General features: G+C 37.2%; 1 protein-coding gene across 1 annotated transcript in view; it reads left to right on the top strand.

Annotated features, from left to right (window-relative positions):
- SCFD2 (sec1 family domain containing 2) overlaps positions 1-12,557 on the top strand; it is a 211,314-nt gene that overhangs the window by 53,076 nt on the left and 145,681 nt on the right. The window contains exon 4 of the mRNA XM_063401933.1: positions 7,471-7,646. Coding sequence (XP_063258003.1) covers positions 7,471-7,646 — 176 coding nt within the window. The remainder of the gene's footprint in view (positions 1-7,470; positions 7,647-12,557) is intronic.

Here is a 12,557-nt window from a genome sequence, read left to right as displayed (position 1 = left end):
ACCCGTGTTTTCTGAGGAACAGTCTGTGGTGTGAGAGAGACTCCTCTCTCCCTTGCTGAATTGAAGATTAGTTTGTTTTTGAGTGGTGATTGTTTAATCTAAAACCCAAGGGTTGGTCTTTGAAGAGTGATGGGTGGGGAGGTAGAAACTGGGAGAAGAAATGTTCTAAGAAGTTTTTATTTCTGTCTCTGTGTGTGTTTAAGAGTATTTCTGTCCCTGTTCTTATGTAATTAATAAAGTTTTGGTGGGTTTTTTTGTTTTCAAGATTTAAGCCTGCTCTGCTCTGTTCCTGATCACATCCCACAGGAGTTGTTAGAGAAAAAAACATATATTCATGGGTGCACTAACATCTGGCCAGTGCTAACCCATGACAAACACCTAAACTATATATCTGTCAAAGCCTTCAGGATGTATTTGAAAACATGAGACTGTAAATGGTCTAGGAGTAATAAATCATAACTAGGGTCATATTTAGACATCTGGATTTAGGTGCTTAGAACTGAAAATCTTGGTGATTATATTAGAGTAATATAATGTTATTTATATTACTCTATTATATTATTATAATATTTAATTATATTTGTCCCACCTAATTGATTAAGTTTTATTTGTTTTAAGGCATGTAAAAGAATTTCAAAATAGTCAACGGAACTGATATTTAAGCATGGTTTCCATTTTGTAATAAAAGATTAAAGCTTATTAGGAAAGAAAGCTAAAACAGCATATGGCACTTACGTGAATATAATCGGTCTCAATAGGAACACAGTCAAAACAAGGATTTAATGATACCATACACATCTAGTGATAGAGAATAAACTGCTTTTGGGATAACTAACTCAATGCTACAGCTGATGGGGCTGAAGCCAAGTCAGGTTAGATGTTCAAGCTCACATGGCAAGTGCTAGTTGAGTAGTAAATAAAATCTAGCTTTATTTGTTCTGGGTATATGCCTCTGTTCCAGAATTTGCTAAACATTAGTGTAGTTGTCACCATTGTCTGTGGCTCCATGAAAGCCACTGCATAAACACCTTCAGATGTGAGATGTGGCAGGCTCTGCCTCCCTTAAGGTCTTGAGATGTACTAGAAAGCCTATGACAGACAGGGAAGAGTGGCTGACCTCCAATGCCTGTGTTCTGCAGATGTTGTTAAGGTGGCAGGAGGAATGGGAGTCAGTAAGGGCCGGTCACAGCTCTTCCTTGATGGCACAGTGCTGTGGGGACAGGCAGCAGGAGGCTGCCACTGCCTGGTGACAATTTACTTTGCGGTGTACTTCACGGGCTGCTCAGACTCCCAAAAGGGACATGTCCTGGCATTGCTCTAGTGAAGATTTCATGTTTGTACTCGTATCTGTGACCATGGAGTTATCTGAGTACTGGTGTTTCTGCCACAAAAAAGTGAGAGTCCTACAAGTGACCATAAACCACAGAACAGATTGGCTCTGTTTGTGGGAGATGAGCACGCACAGTTAGCAGTAACCCTGAGACATCTGTTTTCAGTCTGCTTCAAGGTTTAGAGCTCTTCATGTCCAGGGCCTTATTCTGGAGAAGCCAGCCAAGCAGCATCTCATACTGGCCTACTTCCCTTCTCTCCAAAGAACTAGGGATTAGCTGATGTTCTTCTTTTCTATGTTAACAGTTTAAGGGATGGATGACTTTTGAAGTAAACTAAACAAAAGTTGAGAATAAATTATTTTCCTGGCACTTGTTGTTAAAGATTGTTGTTGAAGCTTCCCAAGAAGTACGAAAGAGTTTTGAGTTAATAACAACACCTGGAAATTAGACTAACAAGGAGATGTAAGGGGCATCATCTGTCCTGCTAAATTGCTCTCACTCAGTTTGTCAAATATCCAGCTCCCTTAGCAGCACAGTTGCCCAGTTGGCTCTGTGGAGTTCAAGAGCTTTCCACATTCCTCGCAAGTATCCGGCATTGCTACTGGGAGAGATAAGTCTATGTTGCTTAGACTGTGAACAAGGAAAACAATTTATCTAGATTTCTTCAGCCCTCTACTGACTTGAAAAATCTTGTCTGTGAACATAAGCATGCCAAGATTGTTTCTTATTTTTGATTCTTTCAAGTGGAAAATGGACCTCAGCAAAAGGATTCCAGCCAGTGAAGCTCTGTGTTCTTGCATAAAACTGAACAAAGTTAAAGCTGTGTGTATTTGGCGATTCCCGCACTCCGGGAAGAGCATCCACTGATTTACCCAGCTGGTCGCAAAATATACTTTCCTCTTTACTTGTTTCCTTGTCCCTATGGAGATAATTAACTAAGTGTTATATGAAAAACATAAGGCCTGGATGTTTGGAACAGTGCATTGATAATTCTGACCTTTGCTCTTTAGACACCTTGTTCATCCATAAATTTTTATTGCCTGCTTAAGCGCTTTTGGATTCTGAATTTTAAAAAATTGCTTCTACCAGTAAATCTATCTTGAAAAATAATTATGTTCTTGAAGCAATGCCTGCATTGTACTACATAGACTGCAGCATTAATTTCAAATGGAAAAGAAGTCATACTGGTAAATTGCATCTTAATGTCTATGAATGTGGCTTGTCCAGTTGATTTTTTGTTTAGCTGTTAAGGTGAAAGTCTTTCTGTTCCACTCAGTCTACTCTTACTACTGAACTCCAGATTTTACAGACCTTTAATATCAGTTGCTGGTAATTTCTGCCACCGTATGCCTATCTTGAGTGATCTGCTTTGTCAGTATCGGAAATACTTCTTCCCTTCAGACTAATTGTGCATGTCATCATTTTACATGTATTATAAACTGTGTATATTTAGTGCAGTAAAATGTTGAAAATGTTGATATTCTGTGCTGCTATTTCCATATTTAGCAACAAATTGTTTATTCAATTAATTATTAAAAGAACAAAACCAAGCAACACCTTCTGTAGTTGAAAAGTAGGCAGAATTGATCTGCAGTTCTTTTGGGATCTGCTCTAAATTCTTGAAAGTTGGAGGTGGAATTCAACCAATATGTTTACAAATTAATTATCATAGGAATAAAGGATTTGAGGGGGCCATTTGTATTGAATTAAGTTTTGTGAACATTTATGCAGCTGCTCATTCGACACTCATCAAACCTCACTTTAGAACAAGTTACATTGGTTTGCCTCCACTCTTGCCTCCACTACTGGAAGACTGATTGATACAGTGATGTTTCTTAATGTCTTGTGTAAATATATTCATGTATTATTTATCCCCATTGGTTATAGTACCAGTATTAAACTTTCATGTAAATATTTTTTATGCTTTCAAAGAGACCTAATTTTTTTTCCAGCTGGTGCAGGGAGCCCTTATAAGCCAGACATTTCAGTTTTGCTTTCCTAACTTTAGTTCTCCATCATCCTGATTGTTATAGTAGCTGTGCATGCATCACAGTTTTTTGAGTTAAACTTCCAGGAATAGGAGTTATTTGAGCTGCACAGAATGCTCCTGGAGGGAGAGGCTTTGTATTGAGGCATTTCTATGGCCCTGTTTTTACTACAACTGTATCACTTGGAAGGAATTGTATCTGCTCTTTTACGATGAAGAAGCCTAGACATTATTTCCTTCTGTCATTTTAAGGTTTTAACTCCACATTTGCACCTCTTACTCTGGTGTTAAAATGCATCATTTTTATACTGTTAAATTTCATCCCACTTACATTTGTCTAATACTGAAAGCAATCCAGCTCTGCTGGCTGCTCTTTCTCCATATTGATGATGTTCCACAAGCTTCTGACAGCACCTGTTTTGGCACTATTTTTTACCAAAATTTGTTCTATAAATATGTGCAAGCACACATAAGAACCCTCTTATTTTACCTTTTCTATTTAAATCCTAGTACTTCTCTATTGCATATTACTTGCCATCTGTTTTTGGGTGTTTCTTAGGTATTTTACAATTCTTGTAATCCTAGTCTTTTCCCACTCAAATATGGTTATGGCCTAATTAATGCTATGTTAAATCCATGTGCATTGTAATTGATTCGTTAATACGTTACATATCAATTTGACACGATGTTCTTTGGTAAATGTACTTTGCATTTTTAGGTGTGCTGTAAGATACTTTTTTCTTAGACATTTGTCCTGAAGCTTTTCACACTCTTGACATCAGCTACATAAGGTAGCTAATTTCACCATTTCATTGACACAAATGTTAGTTTTCTCTTTTCCTAGGTTAATCTTGTCTCTATTATGTCTTACTTTTTATCTTCCATTTATTGGAGTACTAAAACACAGGGCTGCTTCATCATACTGATGTTCAGTGTTTCTTGGATGGGACAGGTCCCTCAGTAGTGAGATTGATTGCTAGTGTGTCATGTTTCTGTTACTTCTCTAATACCCAGTCTCATTCCCTACACTATTATTTCATTCTGTTTCACAAGATTATTTCTTTAGTGTACAAATATGTTAATTATGCCAAACTAGCCATTCATTGTTTTTTAGCTGAATTAGTTCCCACACATCATCAGTTTGGTTTTTTTCCCTGCTCCCCATCCTCCTATATTCTGTTAACTTTTGGGTTTCACTGTGATACTTCCCAGTGACTACTTACTGATTCTATCTTCTCTGTTATACTTGTAAAGAGGCATGAGGCGTCAAAGTGTTGGGGTGACTGTGTTGTTGTTGAGGTTTGTAGTTATTTTTATGTGTGTGGTTAGTTTTTGTTTTGTTTTAATAGCGCTTTCAGTAGATGTCAGTTTTTCAAGTCCTGTATTCAGATTTAATGTTGCTGACAGAGTTTGGGATAAATGTACCCGTTTCACACATTCTGCTTGATAGCTGTTAGTGGCAAAGGTTATTTCTTAGACAATATGGAATTCCTGGCATTTATGCAAAAAGGTTATCAGTATTTTTAAATCCCTTAACAGTGGTTGAGATCAAGCTTTTCCTTTCCACATCCAGGAATTTCAAAGTTATCAAGTGCTTTGTCAGCCTGATGTATTTCTCACAAGTCAGGCTCTGATGCCCACAAGACTTCTGACTATGCATGGATCTAGAGTTTGGAGCAGTGTATGCCTGTGGTGGAGCAGGAAGAAGAGTGCAAGGACAAGACACACTAAAGTCTTTTTGCCAGTAGTTGCCATGTTCTGCCTGTGAACCTCGAAATATGCTTTAAGAGAACAAAATGACAATTGAGACATGATGTCATTGAAATAATTCTCTTGATTTGTTAGGGCCTATCTGCCGCATTGCAATGAAATGACTTGAAACAACAGAGGGACTTTAAAAATCCAAAGGGCTGGTAGGGTTGAAATTAGATTAGCGTTAGTCTGTTATGCTGAAATCTCCCTCTGTGAGCAAGCAGCAGGGAAGATGATGAGGATTTAGGTCTCAGGAAAAGTAATTTAATTGCTGATTACCACCAATTACTTTCCCAAATTCCTTTCCTCAACTACTGGAATAGTGGAATACTGGAACTATATTTATCAGTCAGCTGTCCAGGGAGATTGCTGTGTAGAAGTTGGCTGGAACTCTCTGATCTGAACTCTGGATCTGAGTAGTTCTATGGGTGTTGTAAATAACACAGACAAGATGCTGCACTCCTTAATGCAAGTATAAGTTTTGTTAATGACTTGCTAAGGTCAGGATTTTCCTTATACTTACATATGGTGGTATTCTGAGGGTGGGAAAGAATTTGATTGTTTATCTAAAATGGTGAATGGATCTCAAACTGATCCAGTGCTGCATCTGGATTCACTTTCACAAGGAACAATGTGGAACAAAACTCTTGAATTTTTTTTTAATTGAAATCAGAAGTCTTGAAAGCCCTCCTATTTTTCTGATTCATGTGAGGGAAGGGCTGGCAACTGCATGTTTTCCCAATTGAAGCAAGTTATCAGATTTTGAAAATGCTACAATATATCAGGACTGCTCTAGGTAATAATGCAGTCATTATCAAAGGTATGTTGCAAGGCATCGTGGACTGACATTTTCAAATCACCATGTAAATCTGCCTGACACAGCTTTAAAAGAAATAAAACAAGACTGAAAGCCCCAGTGTTTAGTCTAAAAACACACATGGCCATGGTTGCTGTTTTAGCCTATGTGGGCTAACCGTGGAAGCCTTTTGTCAGCCCTCTGGCCTACTGAGTGGTGTCAGCTTGATTTGTGGGTTAATTTGCTGACTTTTTGGTTTGATGCTTTCCATTAAAATTCACATAAAGAGCCTGTGTGTTTCGCTGTATTTAGCAGCTTTCCCAAATCTAAATGCTCTTCCAAAGACTGCCCTTGATATCACTGAAACTAAGAGGAAGAGCTTTCAACATTTATTCACTGTTGGACTCATTTATTTGCCATTTATATGATACTGAAAGGATGAAGGCAGATGGGGAGCCTTGTTAAGTGATGATATAACCAAACACGGAGAAGAAACACAGTGGCAGTTTTACAAGATTTTTCCTTTATGGAAAAATTCTGGCTGAAATGGTCAGCATTGTAAGCTATGAACCACTTGCATCAGGACAACCTCATGTCTTCCTGGCACCAAAGATTGTTCTATTTAAGTTAAAGGATCCTCCTCACTCTATTTCATATATCCCTGCTTTTTAGGTCTGGTTTGCTTGAGGAAGATGACTTGTTACTGGCAGAGGCTTCCAGGAACCAGCCCTGGAATGGGTCGCAATCCAGACTTGCAACTACGATGGTGTTTTGACACCATTTTTGCCTGTCTGTTGATGGCATGTGTAAATGCCTGTGACGATTTTCTTGGGAGAGATGAGCTGCCTTCCTTCCTGAAAGAGATCTTTTCCAAAATATAAATTACTTGAGCAGTTCAGCTGGCATTTTAATGTTGGATGGAACAACAGCTAATCCTGTAGTGTTCATCTGGCCCAAATGATGCCCCTCATGCTCTTCTAATAAGGAGAGATTTACAGGACCATGTGTGGGAGCTGGGGTGTTTATTTTCAAACAGCTGGTGAAATCATGCTGTGGTTACTGCATGCCAGAAACTGAAGAGTCACACCTTGGGACCTTGCCCCTTCCAAGAACAGCTCCAGAAATCAATTCCTTGCGTCACTATTATGTTTGTTTCTTGAGTCAAGACTAATCAAAAAATGCGCCCTCAGGAAGTGGTGAGAAGATTTGAGTTTGCTGTAAGGTAGAAGGCTCGCAAATTCCTATTGGACTTCTGGTAAAAACAGAAAGATTGTTTAGAAGTAGTCGTCCAATATTATTTCCCTAGCTGAAATGAATGTCCCTCTTTGTCTGAAAACAAAAGTTATTACCCTTTATGTCACCATCTGTTGTGCATTGTTAAAAACCTCTGATATTATATACCTCAAGGCACAATTCATGGATGATCTAAGTCTTTGTCCTGACCTGTTGCTGCAGCTGAAGCTCCCAGTGATTGCAGCAAAGCCAAGATCAGGCCCATATTGGAGAGGCCTCTAAAGTTCTCTATAACGTTTTCACTATAATGTAAAAAGTTTAGTATTCCATTTGTCACCACTGAATGCTGTGTCCTTTTTTCCTTTCTACAGGCAGAGTCACCCCAGAACAGCTCAGCTCATACATTCAGCTTTTCAGAAACAATCTCAAGGCTTTGGAGAACCACTGTGGTCTTCTGCAGCTTGTGCTGGCCACAGTCCACACTTTGAAACACCCCCAGACTTCCAAATGGGACAATTTCCTTGCCTTTGAGAGATTACTTCTACAGGTACACATTATGTTTAATATTTTGATTTTCCATTGCATTCTGTAGCTTGTATTTGTTCATGAAGAAGTGTGTTGGGATGTCTTGCTAAAGAGCCATTTCTTATTACCAAATAAATAAAAGGAATGGGAACCTACATATTTATTCTTTTATAGCTGTGTCTAAGAAATTTTATAAATAAAAGAGTGGGCATTAAAGGTGAAGTATATAAGTAATCTGAATTGGGTGACAGTTTTGCATTTATATGAAGTTTCAAGAAGATATAACTTCTGGCATTACCTAGGATTGTTGCTGTTATTATCATTATAATTATCATTATTATTATTATATGCTTTTTGAGGTAACATGCTGTATCAAATGCAGAGAGGAGTTTTTTACTATGTAAGTGTTAAACTTGTGTAATTTGCTGAGTAGATGAAAGAATAGTTGGAAATTCCATGCACCAAGAGAGTGAGGTTTCTCTTGTTTACAACTGTCGTCTACCCTCAGCTTTTCCCACCACCACGTTTTTTATGGCATCCTGTTTGTGACCACAGTATTATTTATATACAGTTTTCTATCACATTTGGATTTCTCTCAGGAAATTGAGAGTTAGTGGTATATTGAACTCTATCCTACTAACCTTTGGAGATATACCAAACAAAGAAGGAGTTTTTTCTAGGAACCTAATTTCTGCTGAAGTTCACAGAAAGCTCAAAACTTTTCTTCCTGTGCTGTTTCTTCTGCCATTCATTGTTTTAACCAACCCTAGCAAGAGGCATGTCTTGATGAACAAACCAACCAATTTGATTCTCCCATGATCTCTGTCAGTAGGGTACAGTCCCTGGTCCTTCAAGAAGAATATGCCCATACTTCATATCTTTGTAGTCAATGACTTTCTGCAGGGTTTGGAGAGCATGAAACTGCAAAACTTAGATACTACCGAGCTCTTGTCTAAATTAATTTTCAGAACTATTGTCTTTTGGTAAAACTGAAATATTTTTGAGTATCATAGGCAACTTCCTTTCTCTATTAAAAAAAAAAACAAACCAACAAACAACCACACCTCAGGTAAAAGAACTCATTCCAACCATTCTTTAGGTTTTTTGTAGAGAATGGGACTGACAGCCCATAGTCCCCTTCTCTCTCCCACAGTGAGTCATGTCACATAGCTCTTCTCAGGGGCTGGCTAAGTTCCATCTTAAAACCAGTTCAGCTTTAGAATTAAAATAAAGCTGCAAGCTCAGCATTGTTTTCACAACAACAGACAGCTGCCTATATAAAAGCCATGCAGAAATCAGCAGGGAGTGGGAAAACAGAGGTAAGGAATAACCAAACTATATATTTCATAAAAAAGAAATGTTTAACAAGCAGTCTCATAATCGTAGGTGGCTTTGGATTATACCCTCTGCCTTCCAGCCATCATATTATGGTAAACTGTGTTAGCCAAAGTAAACTTTCTAAGCTAACATTTGTAACTGTTCCTTAAGCTCATACTTATTTTCAGGAGTTCAAACAACAGTTATTTTGAAATACATAGACTCTATTTCGAAGACAAAATCTGAGATGCATTATCTGCTTCTGAGCACATGGCCTGTCTTTGAGCTGTTGACAGGAGTTTGTAGGGAGAGCAAAGTGTTGAGACCCAGAAGACATTAGAGATTTTTATTTAAAAAAAAAACAGGACGTTACTTTTTGAATGGTTGGTACATAGCACACTGCTCTAAATTTGGTGCTATAATAGTTTATTTCAGCAGTACTACTGAGAAATTCTTTAGCATATTTGTTATGTTTCATATAGTTTGAAATAATAAATCGTAAAGAATCCCTAATAAAAAGTACTTGTTTCAACATGAAAGTAGTATTGTTTCTATTGTATATTGGAACAACGTGGAAGACAACTGTTTGTAAAAGATCTACTGGGACTAATATTGCTAGACTCTGGCACTGTAGGAATTCTGGACTTTCTGCTGATGGATGCATGTCAGACTCCAGCTGATGTTAAAGGAGATAACCCAATAAAAACAGTTGATGTTAGAATCTCAGATTTCCCAAAAAAATAAATCTTCAGTGTTGGAATTTCTGTCATTACTGGATCTCTCTGATGACTCTCATGATGCTCTGCTTAGTCTATTTTGTGCTTTTCAGAAAAAAATGCATTGTTGATAAGAAACCTTTAGTCTAACTATTACACTGAATAACCTTTTCTAGTTTTCTCTCGCCTTGATTTACCCTTTTTGAGTGTAGGTACTCAGTTCAAAAAATGGCCTGCTAAAGGTCAAAACAGCCCACTGCTACTATTTTGTCGTAACTAAAATCTCTACATTTTTCAGACCTATGTTGGCTCATTATATTTTTCACATCTGCATCAAGGAAGTTTGGTTTTGAATGAAAGTCTGCTAAAAGTGCAGCTGCATACTTAGCACGGTGTTGTTCTCTCCTTAACTGGAATGGATGAATAGTTTGAGAGTGAAATTAGATTTCAGTGGAATCATGGTGTTGACCTCAAAGGAAGAAGGATCATGATCTAAGAGTAATGCATCAAAATGGTTCATTTTGTTGATTACAAGTTTTCTCTGTGTTCTAGTGCTCTACTGCTTCACATGAAAGAGTGTGAGGAGTTTTAAATACTGTGTGAAACAGATTGAGGAGTTTTAAATACTGTGTGAATTGAAACAGTTTGTTCTGTTTACCAAGAAGATATCCTACGCCATTGTATTTTTCTTCTCTTGAGATCCTCTTTCTATTTTTTCTTATTCTGACCATCCATAATACTGATAGATGGGAAAGGGAACAGACTAAGTGCTGTACCACACAGCCTGTAACTCCTCACCACTCCTCATATGACTGCCTTGTTTTCCAGCTAGTGAAGATTTAATATTTAGGGAGGTAACAAAGTAAGAAAGAATGTTGCCACTCCATACTTTTTAGCTATATTCCCTGTTCCTCTAGAATTTATGTCTTTATTGCAGGTTCTTAAGTAATATGGGCCCATGAAATACAAAAGCACAAGAGAAACTCTCTCCAGAGTAAACAAAATGTGACATTGTGAGAAAAAAAAAAAACTTTTGCTGTTTTTAACATATATTACTCATGTATTTACTGAGTAGGGATTTCTCCCTTCAAATTCAGTTTAACAGTACCCAGCAGATAGTGTGAATGGAACCATAATGTGCCCCAAATGAAAGTACTGTTCCTCTTTGAATGGCACTACTCTTTGAATGGGTGCTACCTCCTGGAATTGGCTGAATCCTTCTGGCATAACTTATGCTCAAGATTTAAGAGTAAAGTAGTTGTCATACTGAGTAGAAGTCTATTTTATTAATATCTCCCCCATTTAAATTCCAGGATTAGGGTTTTTTTTTCAATGACCTTTCTCAAAAGAGGAAGCTATCTTTCTTTTTAGGATGAGGACATTCTCTTCTTTTTTAAGATGTCTGAGGTAAAATTCCTTCTCAAACTGCAAATGTACCAGCATTGTTGTCTTAGAATAGCTGGATTGACAAAAATAAGGATATCTGGAAGATTATCATATGCATTGTTATTATAGTGTTGGAGAGGGAAATCTTGCTTCTTGAGATTTTTTGTGCCACAGTGCTTTTATACCTGCTGTCCAACATTTCATGGTTTCCCTGGAAATTAGACAGCTTCAGCATTGACCGAAAAACCATGATGCTATCATTGCATCTCTAAACTGTCAACATTTTGTCTGGTGTTGCTGATTAATGTCACAGTCTCGAGAGTAATTTGAATTAAATTCATAATAAATAATACTACAGAAACCCACAAACCCAACAAATTCACAAAATCAATCCATAATTAAAAATTGTTAACACAATCACAGTTTCATCCTATCAGTGGCTATAATTACCTTTATTATGCCTATGTGACTAAAAATCCTTTCAGCTACCATAAAAAAGAGAACACTCTAATATTTTAGCAAAAGCAACTGGAATTTTTAGTCACTCCTGGTAGTAATATAAGTAGGTCAGATACTCTGGTGGTGGAAGCTGTATACATACACTTAGGTGGAGAGCTCTTGACAATATAGTATTTTCATGTTTAAAATTCCAAGTACTAATTAGTACTAATTTGGTGCTGTAAAATTTGTCTGAATACAGATTTTATTGTTGTCCTCAGTGTCTTGAGAAACAGAAAGTATAAACATGTTTTTAAGGAAACAGAGACTTAATGCCAGATGTCATTCCAATGTTTATATTTTCCTTTTGGCAGAAGGTGGTTATGAGTTTAATCAATTACATCATTCTTTCTCTGATGAATATTAGCATTCACACTCGCAAAAAGAAAAAAAGAAAGAAGTGGAAAAATCGCAGTGCTGCTGAGTATTTTATATTGTAGTTAATGTTTCAGTAGCAAGATCTAATAGCTAGGGTGTTAGTAACCCTGTCATGCTGTGCTGTGATTCTTTACCATTTTTACAAATGTAAAGTTCATGACTCATTACTTAATCAAGAGTGACATTATTATTTATTTGCACATAATAGGTTAGGTGTTCCTCATATATGCATGCCTGCACAGAATCCTTTGCCAATAAATTTTGAAACTCTTAAAACAGCTTACAAATTTTCCCTGCCTAGAACTCAATTTAGTTTTCAGATTGCTCAGCTTTCCTACAGGATACAGTAGTTACTAGGTAACATTTATTGACTCTAAACTGGTGTAAACCAGGAGCTTAAGCCTGGGCTTCGGTCTGCTGAAGCAAGCAGTTTAATAGAAAGAAGTGAGAAAATAGAAAAGCTTTTGGAGTACTTAGTCTTGTTTTGCAAGAATAATTCATAGGTCAGCTGTTGAGAGACCTTCACTTCTACATAGACAGGATTAAGATCAGTGACATTCCTTGTTATCATTTATATTGCTTATTCTATGTGTAATTGATAATTACATAGCTCAGCTCAGTGCAATAAATTATCTTTT

This window comes from Prinia subflava, chromosome 7, assembly GCF_021018805.1.
Source record: "Prinia subflava isolate CZ2003 ecotype Zambia chromosome 7, Cam_Psub_1.2, whole genome shotgun sequence".
NCBI lineage: Eukaryota > Metazoa > Chordata > Aves > Passeriformes > Cisticolidae > Prinia > Prinia subflava.
This window is presented reverse-complemented; position numbering and strand designations above follow the sequence as displayed.